This window comes from Hemitrygon akajei, chromosome 9, assembly GCF_048418815.1.
Source record: "Hemitrygon akajei chromosome 9, sHemAka1.3, whole genome shotgun sequence".
Lineage (NCBI taxonomy): Eukaryota > Metazoa > Chordata > Chondrichthyes > Myliobatiformes > Dasyatidae > Hemitrygon > Hemitrygon akajei.
This window is the reverse complement of record NC_133132.1, coordinates 46,092,384-46,108,557: the sequence shown is the minus strand read 5'-3', so window position 1 is coordinate 46,108,557 and position 16,174 is coordinate 46,092,384. Positions and strand designations below refer to the sequence as shown.

General features: G+C 42.4%; 1 protein-coding gene across 1 annotated transcript in view; it reads right to left on the bottom strand.

The window, feature by feature from the left end:
• LOC140733071 (uncharacterized) overlaps nucleotides 1-16,174 on the bottom strand; it is a 142,662-nt gene that overhangs the window by 104,025 nt on the left and 22,463 nt on the right. Inside the window, exons 8-11 of the mRNA XM_073055889.1 lie at nucleotides 15,990-16,102; nucleotides 8,824-8,959; nucleotides 4,667-4,870; nucleotides 1,234-1,420 (exon numbers count right to left, since the gene is read on the bottom strand). Of these exons, the coding sequence (XP_072911990.1) occupies nucleotides 1,234-1,420; nucleotides 4,667-4,870; nucleotides 8,824-8,959; nucleotides 15,990-16,102 (640 nt within the window). The remainder of the gene's footprint in view (nucleotides 1-1,233; nucleotides 1,421-4,666; nucleotides 4,871-8,823; nucleotides 8,960-15,989; nucleotides 16,103-16,174) is intronic.

The window sequence follows — 16,174 nt, the reverse complement described above, 5'->3', positions numbered from 1 at the left end:
TGTTAACTTTGCAGCAGCAGTACAATGCAATATATGATAAATATAGAAAAAACTGAACTATAATGAGTATATGTACAGTATATCAAACAGTTAAATTAAATAAGTTGTGCAAAAACAGAAATAAAAAGTAGTGAAGTAATGTTCATGGGTTCAATGTCCATTTAGAAATCAGATGGTAGAGGGGAAGAAGCTGTTCCTGAATCACTGAGTGTGTACTTTCAAGCTTCTGTACCTCCTTCCTGATGGTAACAATGAGAAGAGGGCATCTCCTGGGTGATGGGGGTCTTTAAATGATGGACGCCGCCTTTTTGAGGCACCGCTCCTTGAAGATGTCTTCTATACCACAGGGGCTAGTACCCATGATGGAGCTGACTAAGTTAACAATTTTCAACAGCTTTCTTTAATCCTGTGCATTACCGCCACCCCCCCCCCCCCATCATCCCTACCATACCACCAGAAGGGATGCAGCCAGTCAGAATGCTCTCCACAGTACATCTGTAGAAATTTTTGAGTGTTTTAGAAGGAGATACAAGAGACTGCAGATGCCGTAGCCAGGAGCAACAATCAATCTACTGCGGGAGCTCAGTGTGTCGAGCAGCACCTGCGCAGGTGGGGAGGGTGGGGGGGAAGTAATCCAGGACTTTGAGGCAAAACGTTGTCAATTCCACCCCCACCCCACACATAGATCCTGCTCAACCTGCCGAGTTCCTCCAGCAGATTGTTTGCGGACAGTGGGAACAAATTTGATTCATGGGCTGATCCTGTCATTAAGTTTGGAGAAGTATGAAATTTCCATCGCTAACTGAATGGGGTTTTCAACTCTGACCAGAGAGTTTAAACTCCAAGATGACACATCTACATGAGCAAGTTAAACAGAGCATGCACCTCCTCCCTCTTCCTCAAACATATGAGCTTCCTAAGTTTATGAGTGACAGGGTGGCAGATGTTATAGCATGAGAATGTAAAAGATGATTTAGTTTTTTTTTAAAAAAGAGATACAGCATAGTAACAGGCCCTTCCTGCCCAACAAGCCTACAAGGTGATCAATAATCCTACTAGCCCATTGTCTGGATTGTGGGAGGGAACAGGAGCACCTCAAGGAAACCCATACAGTTACAGGTAGAAGGTACAGACACCTTACAGACAGCCTCGGGAATTGAACTGGGTCGCTAGCACTGTGATAGCGTTACACTAACTACACAACCCGTGCCACCCCAAAAGGTAATGCTTTACCTTTCTCAATATATTGGGTTGCAAGTAGCAGCAGCTGGGTTTCCAACTCTTTTAAATCCTTCAGTGCCACATCATACATGACAAAAAACCCTCGCTGATCCTGGACGTGAATGAAGCTGTCCTCATTCACATAGAAATCATCGTGGTTCTCGATTTCTGAGAACTCCATAAACTTGGTGAGATCCACCTATAAATGTGAACACAAAGAGTAAATAATAATTTAGCAACACTAGGAAATCTGCAGATGCTGGAAATTCAAACAACAACACACACAAAATGCTGGTGGAACACAGCAGGCCAGGCAGCATCTATAAGGAGAAGCACTGTCGACGTTTCAGGCCGAGACGTCGACAGTGCTTCTCCTTATAGATGCTGCCTGGCCTGCTGTGTTCCACCAGCATTTTGTGTGTGTTGTTGTTTGATTTACCTACACTTCTCATTTCCCTTCTTAAATAGATGTCCCCATTTTTTTAAATCCGAAGTGTCGTGCTCTTTAATGGATGCAGTAGGTGGACGAGCACACAAATACAAGTTTCCGGAGCAGTTAATTGGCACTTTGGCAAAAGGATTACCATTCACTTTATCAAGCTCCTGACAAGAATTTGAAAATTATAAAAAGCGCCTTAATCATTAATATGAGCAAACAGTGGGACAGTGTGTATTTATTTCCACCTTCTGGCTGTTCATGGGATAAACACACAGAGAACAAGCTTACTAGTGTGCTCTACAATCTATATAATTTACATATTGTAGATTATAATTTACATATATAGTCCCATGGAACAAAGTTGGCAATGCAAAAGAAGAGAAAAACTAATTCTAAGGAATCAGGTCGAAATTTATTATTACTTAAGAAATGAAAAAAACAAAATTGATGAGATAGTGGAAGTGGAAAGGATAGCTGAAATGGAGAATAGGCTCTTTAATAACAAAATAACAATTGTGCCAGATTCCTACAATGTTTTTCAGGCTTTTTTACAAAAACTATAATTTTGTCTGTCATCAACACAGAATACAGTTAACTTTTTGGTCAGATCAATGTTGCCTCTAAAGTGTGCGCCACACACATCTTTTGCTACTAGTGCACCAAAGAATTTAAACTGCACACAACAGGTTGTCACCCTCTACCCCATTGTCATGCTAAGAATATTTCATGATCGTACACAATCAAATTTTCTTTTCCAGTTTCTGATGTGGATGGTGTTGACAACATGGAGTTTGCCATGATTTGTCTGTAGATTTTAGAACTGGCTTATTTATACGGTTTTTATTGAATAAATTATTGATTATTGAAGCAAAGGGCATGAAGCACAAAAGAACTGCTGGTTCATTTAAAGTAAAATGGCTTAATGAAACAGTAGAAACTGCTACACCAAAAACTCACGAGGTCAGGAAGGTGCAGCTATGAGAAATATTTATGCACAATACAGAAACTGGTGTTACCTGCGTGTATTGTTGCAGTGCAAACGTTACTGGAAGAAGTGGTGTGATGTTTGGAAACCTGACTCTTCAGAGCTTCATTTAGCAAGCAAATCACATATGAATAGTTTGCAATAGCTCCAGCGAGAAAATCCTTCATTACCCGCTACAGGCCTGCTATGTATGTTTTGTGAGAGTGCCGAAGAACAAGAGCGAAAATGATCAAACCCACAGGAGATCAAAGTTTTTATTGACAGTGTTTTACTAGCTGTTGAAATAAATCTTTCTCTCTTTGTCACTGAGCAAAATAACTGCACAGCACAAGATTTTGCTTACACTGGTCATTACAAATTGGAGGGAAGATTGGGTCAGATGACTGTCATTAACATCAAATGTATCTGCCAGGTAACTGAACTGAGGAATAGGCTCTTTAATAACAAAAAAAACAGCACAACTTGGAACACTATTCCAATATACATGCATATTCTCAACAACTGGTCTTGAGTTCCTGTCACAATGATTTATAGCAGAGGAAAACATAATTATTTAATTCAATGGTCTTTCCTACATTGCTTGTGCTACAGCTTACTAACCAAGGCAATGTTTCTGCTGTGCTTCCACAGTCAATCTTTGTTGGTTAGGGTTGACTCACAGAACTGAGAAGTTCAGGTTTAATGATCATTCAACCATACACGAATACCCATGAATACAGCCAAACAAAACAGCATTACTCCAGGGCCAAGGTGCAAAACACACAGAACCAACAGTCACACAGAGCACTAGGCACATACAAGACCATAAGGCTTAGAGGCAGAATTCGGCCATTCAGCCCATTGAGTCTGATCCGCCATTTCATCCATTTCCTCCTCAATCCCATTCTCCTGCCTTCTCCCCACAGCTTTTCATGCCCTGACTAATCAAGAACCTATCAACCTCTGCCTTAAATGTTCTAGTGACTTGGTCTCCACAGCCATCTATAGCATTGCACAGATTCACCACCTTCTGACTAAAGAAATTCCTCCTTGTCTCTTTTCAGAATGGACATCCCTCCATTTTGAAGCGGTTCCCTCTGGCCCTAGACTCCCCCACCAAAGGGAACAGATATAAGATAGCAAGTCACACAAAAAAAAATTGTCCAAGGCCCTGGTCCACGAATGTTGCAGAAATCTCCTGACCACAATACAGCTCGTCTTACGCCAGCTGGTTCTTTTAACATTTTAACAAACATGGCTGCAAGCCTTTCAAAATGGGAATGGGGCCTGTCACCAACATATCCCATTTTCAATTAGGAAGCATCTTTGGTGCCTTTTATTTCAGGGCCGCTGCCCTCCAGCAGAAGGGATAATTACAACAGTCCCACCTCCCCGGCCAGAAACCAGTTGTCAATTACTCATTCATGCAGTCGTAGACACAATGGGAAGCTTTCAGCACTTGGGAATTAGCACCACCAAGTGGAGTCACAACTGGCCCATGTCTAGTAGAGTCACTATAGGTGATAGTGACAGCAGATGCAGGGAGCTTTGTCTTTTCGTGTGAGGATTTTCCTTATTTTAAATAAATACTCCTTCCCCATTTCCAAACCTTGTCTGGTCACAGCAGACAAGCTTTACGGGATGATATCCAGTTTAAAAGAGGTTCCTAAATGTTATATTTTTTTTAAAAAGCTACAGCTAATCTAGCCCACACAGTAAACAAAAAAAAAATGCTCTCGCCCACAAACCAACTGAATTGACTACTTCACTGAGTGCTTTTCTCTCCTCCCACCTACCACTGCATTCCCTCCCTCTGAATGACTCGCTAGCTGTCAAGGCATAGTACCTTCCCTGCACAATGCTACAGAGCACCGTCCATTAAAGGGTTTGGAGGCTTTGCAGAGTTACTGGAAATAAAGCAAGGCGATGAAATGAGGGAGGAGGGACTAAATTAAACAGGCTGGAAGGGACGAATAGCTTCTTTTGGGCTGTAAAATTCTCACTGTCAAGCTTCAGAATGCTGAAATCCCTTCAGTAAGTACCTTGTAGTCTGCAGGTGTGTTGTGTAGGTAACCATGTGAACCTATGCCATCTGTCACACCTGAGCCACCCTTTGCTGCACTGATCTGGCACGTGTCCTCTGCAGTACACACCGGTTTGCCCCGATTCAGGGTTAAACCGGACACATTGATGGTCAGGGTTCGTTCAATCGATCTGAAGTAGTTCAGCGTCCCTAAACAGATTCTCTGCAAAGAAAGAACAATAAACAAACTTTATCACCATGAGTTTACATTTCATATGGAGTAATAAGATTTACGGCTTACATGGCACACAAAATGCTGGAGGAACTGAGAAAGTCAGGCTCGAATCTGTGGAGAGGAATAAATAGTCGATGTGTGAAACAGAGGCCTTTCATCGTGACTGGAAAGGAAGGGGGAAGGATCTACATTCAGTCTCCTACATAACCTTCCATTTTTCTATCATCCACGTGCCTATTTAAGAGTGTCTTGAATGTTCCTGATGTACCTGGTTCTACTACCATCCCTGGGAGGGCATTCCACACACCTACCACTCTCTGGGTAAATAAACTTACCTCTGACATCCCCTCTATACCTTGCTCCAATTACCTTAAAATTATGCTCCCAAAAATTAGCTATTTCTGCCCTGGGGAAAAGTCTCTGACTGTCCACTCAATCTATGCCTCTTATCTTGTACACCTCTATCAAGTCGCCTCTCATCCTCCTTTGCTCCAAAGAGAAATCCCCTAGTTTGCTCAATTGATCTTCATAAGATGTGCCCTCCAGTCCAGCCAGCTTCCTGGTAATTCTGCTCTGTACCCTCTCCAAAACCTTCACATTATTCCTATGAGGTGACCAGAACCGAACACAAAATTATAAGTATGGTGTACCCAGAGTTTTATAGAGCTGCAATATCACCTCATGGTTCTTGAATTCAATCTCCCAGCTAATGAAGGCCAAAACACCATATGCTTTCTTAACCACCCTATCATCTTATGTGGCAGCTTTGAGGAATCTATGGACGTGGACCCCAACATTCCCCCATTCCTGCACACTGCTAAGAATCATGTCATTAAACTATTAATCTGCCTTCAAATTCGACCTTCCAAAGAGAATCACTTCACACTTCTCCGGATTGAACTCCATCTGCTACTTCTCAGCCCAGCCCTGCATCCTGTTAATGTCCCGTTGTGACCTATAACAAACCTTCTTCGCTATCTACGACACCACCAACTTTCATGCTATCTGCAAACTTACTAACCCACCCTTCCACTTCCTCGTCTCATTTATAAAAATCACAAAGAGCAAGAGTCCCAGAACAAATCCCCATGGAACACCAGTAGTCACTGACTTCCAGGGTAGAATATGTTCCATCTATTACCATCCTCTCTGCCTTCTGTGAACAAACCAACTCTGAATTCACACAGCTAGGTTCCCCTGGATCCCATGTCTCCTGACTTTCTGCATGAGCTGACCATGGGAACCTTTTCAAATATCTTACTAAGATCCATATACACCACATCACTGCTCTACCTTCATCAGTTTGTTCTGTCCCTTCTCAGAGAATTCAATCAGGCTCATGAGGCTTGACATGCTCGTCCCAATGCTGGTTGCCATGGTGACAACCTCTATTCAGTCTATGCTCATAAATCCTATCTTGAAGAATCCTCTTCACTAATTTGCTCACCACTGATGCAACACTCACTGGTCTATAATTCCAAGGGTTATCTCTTCTCCCCTCCTTGAACTAAGGAATAACATTTGCCAACCTCCAATCCTCTGGTACTACTCCTGAGGTCTGGGAGGATACAAAGATCATTAGCAAATGTGTGGCGATCTCTTCCCTCACTTCCCATAATAACCTGGGGTATATCCTAATCTGAGGAATTTACCTATCCTAATGTTTTTCAAAATTCCAGCACATTCTCTATCTTATTGTTGACATGTTCCAGCATATCAGCCTGTTTAACACTGTCCTCTCATTCGTCAAGGTCCCTCTCACTCAGCAAACACTGAAGTAAGATATTCATTAAGGGCCTTCCCTACCTCCTCTGACTCCAGGCATTAGCTTCCTCTCCTATCCATGATGAGTCCTACCCTCACTCTAGTCATCCTCTTGTTCTTCAAATGTGTTGAATGCTTTGTGTTTTTTCCTTAATCCTACTTGCCAAGGCCTTCTCATACCTCCTCTTAGCTCTCCTAAATCTATTCTTTAGCTCCTTCCTGGTTACCTTGTAACTCTCGATCCCTGCTTCCTAAACCTTCCTAGGCTTTATTCCTATTAAGATATTCCCCATCTCTTGTCAACCATGGTTCCTTCCTTCACCCTACCATCCTTTCCCTGCCTTAAAGGGCAAGTTTATCTAGAACCCAGTGGAAGTGGGTTCTCTTTAAACTACAATTATGTTGTGAATTGCCCTGAGCACATCCTTTTCCAGTTTATGCTCCCAAGTTCCTGCCTAATAGCATCACAATTTGCGTCTCTCCAAATTAAATACGTTCCTATACCATCTGCCCTAATGCCTGTCCAATGCTAAGATAAAGGTCAGGAAATTGTGGTCACTGTCTCCAACATGCTCACACACAAAGAGATCTGTCACCTGACCAGGTTCATTGCCTTGTACAAACCCAGTACAACTTCTCCTCTAGTTGCTCTGTCTACGTATTGGGTCAGGAGTCTGTCCTGGACACACCTAACAAATTTCACTCCATCTAATCCTTTTGCACTAAGGAAGTGCCAGTCAATATTAGGGATGTTACTTCTGTACCTTTCCAAAATCTCCCTCTCAATCTGTTCATCGCTGTCTCTGTTGCTATTGAGGGATGGGATTCTATAGGATGCTCCTAATTGCCCTTGAGGTCCTACCTCAAGGGCAATTAGGCCTGATCCCTAACATCCTATATTCTCTGTTCAGGGCCTCTTCCCTTTTCCTACCTATGTCATTGGCATCGATGTGTACAACAATTTCTGACTGTTCACCCTCCCCTTTAAAAATGTTGTGAACCCATTCTGAGATGTTCCTGACACTGTGGGGTGAGGGACAACAAGCCATCCAGCAGTCTCCCTCATGTCTACAGAATCTCCTGACTATTCCCAAAACATTGAATATCCCATCACTACCAGTCTCCTCTTCCCTTGTGAGCCTCAGAACCGGACTTCCCATTCCAACATGTCGGTCCATGGCCTCCTCTGCTGCTATGATGAGGCCACACTCAGTTTGGAGAAGCAACACCCTTTCGGTGATTTCTCCCCCCTCTACTCTTTTCTCTTCCACTATTCCCCCTTATAGTTCCCATCTCACTTCAACTCTTCTCCTTTCCTGCCCATCCCATCCTTCTGGTACCCCTCTGCCTTTCTTCCATGGTCCACTGTCCTCTCCTATCAGATTCTTTCTTCTTCAGCCCTTTACCTCTTCCACCTATCACCTCCCAGCTTCTTACTTCATCCCACCCTGCCAATTAATCTGATTTCACCTGTTGCATGCCATCTTGTACACCTTCCCCTTTCCCGGGCTTCTGATTCTTTGTAAAATCCCGATGAAGGGTCTCAGTCCAAACCGTTGACTGTCCATTCCTGACCTGCTGAGTTCCTCCTGCACTTTGTGTGTGTTGCTTAAACTTTTCAGCATCTGTGGAATCACGTGTTTATGAATTAAGCACTTGCAAGCTAACGGCTGATCAGCCAATTCGAACAAAAGAAAACAAATGAACAGGGTTGGAAATCTGAATAAAATAAGAGAAAATATCTGAAATCCAACATAAGTTAATGCAATAAGCTACTGAAAGAAGTGACCCAATAAAAGATTACATATTAAGTTTTAGTTTTTCTGTAAAGATCAGAAACGTCAAATCTATTGCTTGCTGCAAAAACAAACTGCTGGAAGAAATCAGCTGGGCTGGCCAGGGGACAGTCGAACTTTCAGGTCCAAACCACGCAGGGTCTCAACCCAGAACATCAGCCATCCCTTTGCCTCCATAGATCCTGCTCAACCCGCAGAGTTCCTTTTCTATTTATTTTTTGCTCCAGATTCTACCATCTGCAGTTCCCTAACTTCATCATTTGTTTTCTAGAGTCCTGTGCAAAGTGCACCAACGAAATGATGTGGAGTGGAGAAGCGCGGTTCGACACCTGAAAATGCAAGAGTGACACACAAACAATGCGAGCACGGCAGCCCCGTTACCTGAAGCTCGCGGATCCTCAGGTGGCGTAGGAAGAGGAGGGACAAGTAGGCCCCCTGTGTCATCACCGGGTCTTTTCCATTCTCCTCACTCCCCTCGTCCAATCCCAGCAGCTGCATGGCTCTGGTGTGGTTGTAACTGAGCAAGGATTAGAAGAAATGAGATATTTCCAGTCATGCCTCCAGTGGCTACTGCAAACAAACATTACACATATTTCCAACACACAGGTGCAATTGTGAAGAAAGCATGGCAGCACCTCCACTTCCTTAGGAGTCTGCAGAGATCTGGCATGACATCCAAGACCTTGACAAACTTCTATAGCTGTGCAGTGGGGAGTGTGTTGACCGGCTGCATCACAGCCTGGTATGGAAACACCAATGCCTTAGAACAGAAAATCCTACGAAAGGTGATGTATTTGGCTAAGCACTTCATAGATAAAGCCCTCCCAACCAATACATGAAATACTGCTGTAGGAAAACAGCATCCGTCATCAGAGATCCCCACCACTTAGGCCATGCTCTTTTCTCATTGCTGCCATCAGGTAGAAGGTACAAGAGCATCAGGACTCACACCACCAGGTTCAAGAGCAGTAACTACACCTCAACCATCAGGTTCTTGAACAGAGGGGATAACTACACTCACTTGCCCACCTGTTGAGATGTTCCCACAACCAATGATCTCACTTTTAGGACTCTTTATCTTGTTATTTCATGTTCTCGTTATTTATTGCTATTTATTTATATTTGCATTTGCAATTTGCTGTCTTCTGCACTCTCATTGATCCTGTTATAGTTACTATTTGATTGGTCTGCCAAGTATGCCTGCAGGAAAATGAATCTCAGATCTCAGGGTTGTATATGGTGACATTCAATTATTTTGATAATAACATTTGCTTTGAGTATTTTGTTCAATGCACATCCTAACCCTTCTGCTACCAGTACTAAGAGGTTGCAGTAGGAGACCCTAAGCAGATGCAGGGACTCCAACAACTTACTGAGATTGTCTTGTCCCCAAGAAGTTCCTAACATAATTGACTTGTAGCAAGGCTGGTTTGCCGACTATTAGAGCTACAAGGTTTGTTACACTCAGATATTTAAATATTTGTAAACGATATAATAATTTGGGGGGACAGAGAGGGTGGGGTAGGGGGACAGAGGGGGGTGGGGATAGGGGGGATAGAGGGGAGAAGATTGCCTAAGTACAGAGGCCTCCGACAGCCAATCAACCATTTGCAATGTTCTGTTTCTCCCATGATGCTCTTCCAAGTTCTTTCTCCTGATCCATCTAATTGTATTTGCACAGTGGGCTATCCCTGGGTAACAAAGAGGGCCCCTTTTTATAAGCATCCTTAAGTCAGCTTCAACCACAAGTCAGAACATTAAAAAAATATTAACCGTACCTCCACAGTATTGTAATGAATAGCATCAAAGACTGATAGGAAAGAGTAATTATGAAAAGGGAGGAAATTAGCTCATCTGTTTGTAGGAACAAATGCACGTACATACATTGGAGTCTTGAATTTAATAATATGGGAGCTCAAAAATAGTGAGTCAGTGAATTGGATGTCCATCACCCAGGAACGATCTTTACTGTCCAGGAAGTTCTCACCTGCAGCCTCTTAACTATAGACATTGTAGTTGTTCTGCTGGAACTATTGCCATTTACACCAAAAATCAACACAAACTGCATTAAGTGATGATCTGTAACTCCTTTGGGACTTAGCCAGGGCAAAACTCCCCATGGTAACACCTCCGTCTTTAGGTGAAGGGACTGAAGGTGGGAGGATTGAGTCTAAATGATGTGGGCTCAGAAACACTAGGCATAATTCAAAATCTTCAGATGACACACAACTCAGAAAAGTGTTAAATAAAATAGTAGACTGCAGGGAGTTATTGACAGATGGGTGAAATTATCAGCCAAACAGCCGTTGAAATGTGATGTAAGAAAAAGTGAAGAGATTCAGGAAGGATAAGGCACAGACTTTTAAGATGCTGAGGAACAGAGACACACCAAAAGCAACAAACAATCTGCTGGAGGAACTCAGCAGGTCAAACAACTTCCATGGGGGGGGGGGGGGGGGTGGAAAGAATATCGACAAAAACGTCTAAATATGCTGACGACGCAACTATTGTTGGCAGAATTTCAGATGGCGGTGAGGAGACATGCAGGAGTGAGATAGATCAACTGGTTCAGTGGTGTCAGAACAACAACTCTGCACTCACACAGTAAGACCAAGGAGTTGTTAGGGGAAGTCGAGGGAACACACACCAGCTCTCTTTGAGGGATCAGCAGTGGAAAGGGTGAGCAGTTTCAAGTTCCAAAGTGTCAGCATCTCTGAGGATCTATCCTGGGCCCAAGATATTGATGCAATTACAAAGAAGGCTCAACAGCCACTATATTTCATTAGGAGCTTGAGGCGACTTGGTAGATCACCAATGACTCTCACAAGTTTCTACAGAGAGCATTCGAGCTGGTTGCGTCACTGTCTGGCATGGAGGGGCCGCTGCACAGGATCGGAAAAAGCTGCAGAAGGTGGTAAACTCAGCCAGCTCCATCATGGGCATTGGCCTCCCCAGCATCAAGGACATCTTCAAAAGGCAGCATCCGTCATTATGGACCCTCATTACCCAAGACATGCCCTTTCCTCATTGCTACCATCAAGCCGGTAGTACAGGAGCCTGAAGACCCACACTCAACCTTTCAGGAACAGCTTCTTCCTCTCCGCCATCAGATCTCTGAATGGACAATGAAACCACTAACATTACCTTACTATGCTTTTCCCCCCTCTCTATTTGCACTACATATTTATTTTTATTGTAATTTATAGTTTTTTATTAGGTATTGCAAAGTACTGCTGCCGCAAAACAATAAATTCCACAAAATACGGTCGTGATATTAAACCTGATTCTGAACGTAAATGTTTTAGGTTGAAACCCTGCATCACAGTCTTTCTTCACCCAAGCTATGCCAGGCTTTGTATACACAAACCTTTCAAACCGACGGAAATAAGCACAACGTAAGCCGTGTATTAAGACACAGAGCTCTAGGAATAGAACCTATCATGGTGGTGGTGAATATTAAATTCCAAGCCAATTCGTAATTGATTTAGTATTGTCACATACCAAGAAAGAGTAAAAATCCTTGTTTACATGCAATGCAAACAGATTATTCCATAAATAAGCACTTTGAGATTGTACAAAAACAAGTATAATAGGTACAGACACGGTTCAGTGCAGGTAGACCAATTAAAAAGCAAGGACCATGATTGAGAGATGAAGAGTTCATCTTTATTGTACAAGGGGTCTGATAAACATTTTATAACCCCAGGATTGAACTGCCCTTGAGGTGGTGGTACACGTTCTCAAGCTTTTGTGTCTACTACTCAATGTTGGGGGAGGGTGGAAGTGAAGAAAGAGCTGCCAGAGCAGGAGGGATCTCTGACTATGTTGGCTGCCTTCCTGAGGCAGACTAAGTGATGGAAATGAAAACTGAATCTCAATCTTCAAACGTGAGGACATTGCTTTGTGATGACTGTTTGAGCCCAGCATGTGGAAGGCGGCTGTGCATTCCCAGTTAGTGTTGAAATGGGAACCTGGTCCTGTTTTCTAAAGAGCACAAACAGTGAAAGTCAGCAACATACCTCGGCTGAACTGGGAAGAAACAACTGGAAATTTGGGAAACAATAGTGTTAGAATAAAATATCCCACCAACTCTTCAATAATACTTAGCGCACTTCTCTAGCTGAAATCACCAAGGGTGACCGATTTCTGTTACAGGCTTTATGGTTTTATTTACAAAGCCTGAAGCAGGATCTAGGTAAGCTTGCTGATGATTCCCACACAAGGCTTAGAAATGCAGCCAGTAAATGCAAAGAAGTAGATGAAAGGCTTGTAGATCTACCTCTACATAAATTATTGAATGGGGTAGGTTAAAAGAGATGGGACATGAAAGGGGGAAAATCCAAAGCACTAAACCTGCCTACTGGGTAAATTCCATTGTAATGTGACCACTGCCTAATGGACAGCTAAGGCTATGCCTGGACCCAAAGAACAGACATTTAATAATGAACTGTGGTAAGGGGGCCATCACTCAACTCCAGCTTTGTGGGACGGGGCAGAAATCAAGAGACCAAGTTAGAAGAAGCCAATAGATTGAACAAATCCGGTAAAAGGAACAGCATTACTACGTGGAGAAAGATAAGAAATCTCCATCCTCGATGACATTGTACACATAATTTCTATGCGTTCCAGTATGGAAAATATATAAAACTGCAGCTACTGGAATTGAGTATCAACCCTTTGGCCTCAGAGTTAGCATCTGCTTCTGCAGGAAGTGGTCAGAACTTCATGAAGCAGAGTAGCAGGAGGAACAGATGACACCAACCAGATCTATAGAGTGGATGACAAGATTCAAAGCTCAACTTTATTCACCATATACATGTATTAGGAATTTGCTGTGATATGTTGGTCAGGGAACGACATATATAAAAAAACTAATAAAGTTAGATGTTAACGAATGGATATGGAATGAAGTGTGCATAAAGAAATAGATACCAGCCATAAATAAATAAAACCCATGGCTTTGATTCTTTTTTTGCCATCAGAGTGACAGAAGGAAATCAAAAAGTTTGTCTCAGGCTAAATAATGACAAAGAAAGATTGAATGTCGGATACTCAGGATGATTAAAGTATTAAGTGGAGTTGAACCAAGTTCAGGAAATTTTACAACTGCACCAGAGCACAAGGAGAATTTGAGAGGCTTTTCAACCTAACTGAAAACACAAGTTCTTTCAGTCTTTATTCGGTTAGAATATCTAATAAACCCGTGATAACTAGATGAAATGCGCACGCCAAAACCTTGCATGGATAGGAAAGGTTTAGAGCAGGGGTTCCCAACCTTTTTTATACCATGGACACCTACCATTAACCAAAGGGATCCATGGACCCTAGGTTGGGAACCCTTGGTTTAGAGGGATATGGACGAAACATGGACTAGTTTAGATGGGAATCTTGGACATCCTGGATCAGTTGGCTCAAGGGCCTGTTTCCAAGCTATATGACTCTCTGTGACTGCAGTCTCAATCCCATGAAGTGAGCTTTAAGGAGGTGAAGTGGATTGGGACAGGTCTGTCACATTATAAAAGGAATCAAAACGCCAGTTTAACAGATATACGACACTATCAGGTCCATATAGGGGATGGCAAACCAATGTTATTTGTATCCAAAGCACTTGCATAGATAGATACAAGCTACACAAACAGAGAGAGAGAACTGTGGACAGTTGTATATGGCTACAAGGAGTGGACCAGCTATCCTATCAGCCACCTCCTGTGCATAAGTCCACAGTTTCCACGGAGATCTTGTCAGCCACCTCTAAACTCTCAGAACTGGCACAAGAGCACGACATCTTTAGTCTCAGGGAACCGCCTAAGAAGAGGAAAATGGCTGCAAGAAGCTACATGCTTATGCAGAGAAGGAAAATTATAGTGGAAAGTGATAATCAATTCCTAAAACAATTTTACAGATAAACTCACGTAGAATAATAACAAAATTGCAGAAGTTATTTTTGAGTCAAATGTCTTATGATTGAAATTCTAACTTCACTTTGAAAAAACAAGCCAAGAAAGGAAGCTAAGATGGCAGATGCACCATCTCATCTGTCATCACAGGAGGACCATCAAAATGGAGAACCGGCTGTGAAGACGCTATTTGGTAGATGTGACACCAACAAGCTCAGAGACTGACAAAGACAGGGTATTACAGCTGATTTCTCACCCCTGACTTACGGGTGGCCCAAAACAATGAAAAGGGAAATTAATACTATAGCCGAGGATCTTACAATTCCAAAGCCAAGATAGGGCAAGCAGGTGTGACAGAACATAATCCATTTCCAATGCAAACCAGGAGTAATAAAACAGAGAACATTAGCAGCAACTTTGAATGCAAGTGCTACAATAAGAGAATAAGCACCATACCACCACAAAACAAGGCCCTGACTCAATGCAGGGAAAGATGACTACACATAAATGAAGTAAAAGGAAACACAAACCATATCACCTGAGTCAAACAGAAGCCTGAAATCACACACTCAGCGATTCAGGAACAGCTTCTTCCCCTCTGCCATCCGATTCCTAAATGGACATTGAAGCTTTGGACACTACCTCACTTTTCTTAATATACAGTATTTCTGTTTTTGCATGTTTTAAAATATCTATTCAATATATGTAATTGATTTACTTGTTTATTTATTATGTTTTATTAATTATTATTATTTCCTCTCTCTGCTAGATTATGTATTGCATTGAACTGCTGCTGCCAATTTAACAAATTTCACGTCACATGCTGGTGGTAATAAAACTGATTCTGATTTAAAATGGACGATGAGTAACAGTTGGTTCCTTCGTAAATAGATTATCCAAGTTAAAAGTTTGAATAGAGGAATACTTTTTTTTTGAAAAAGTGAGTTATATTTTGAAGTGTGTAAGTGCACTATAGAACCATAGAACACTACAGCACTGTACAGGCCCTTCAGCCCTCCATGTTGTGCTGACCCATATAATCCTTAAGAAAAAATACTAAACCCACACTACCCCATAATTCTCCATTTTTCTTTCATTTATGTGCCTGTCCAAGAGGCTCTTAAATACCCCTAATGTTTTAGCCTCCACCACCATCCCTGGCAAGTCATTCCAGGCACTCACAACCTTCTGTGTAAAAAGCTTACCCCCGATGTCTCCCCCTAAACTTCCCTCCCTTAATTTTGTACATATGCCCATATAATTCTTATTATATCACTTTGGCTGCAAATGCTTTATATTCTGTGAAGGAATCACAGATTCTATCCCTCTGCAGTACATGGCTAGTAGTCTGAAAATAGACGCATTATTAAGTCACAGATACCAACTAGACAGCAGCGTTCAAAATTATGGAAGGGGGTGACATAGCAAATAAGTTGAAAGTTCAGCACCCAGAGGACACATTTAAAGTGATCACCCAAAGAACCAGAGATGACCTCAGGAAACACTTCCTTAAAAGCAACAGGTGCACACGTACATTAAACATGGATGAAAGAATTTCAGTGGAGGTCTTTCCATTACCAACTCCACCTCATATGACTCATACCACCTTCATGAGTGAGTAAAATAGCTGGTTTTGAGAATTTTTCTCACCCTTCATCTCTGTTCTTTTTTGACGACGCATTGGCACACTTGTTAGGATTGACACCACCCACATCCTCGTCACTGAAATCTACCGGTGAACCACTCTTCTGTTGCCTCAGCTCCTGATGGACAGAAAACAGATTAAACATACAACACACACAAAATGCTGGTGGAACACAGCAGGCCAGGCAGCA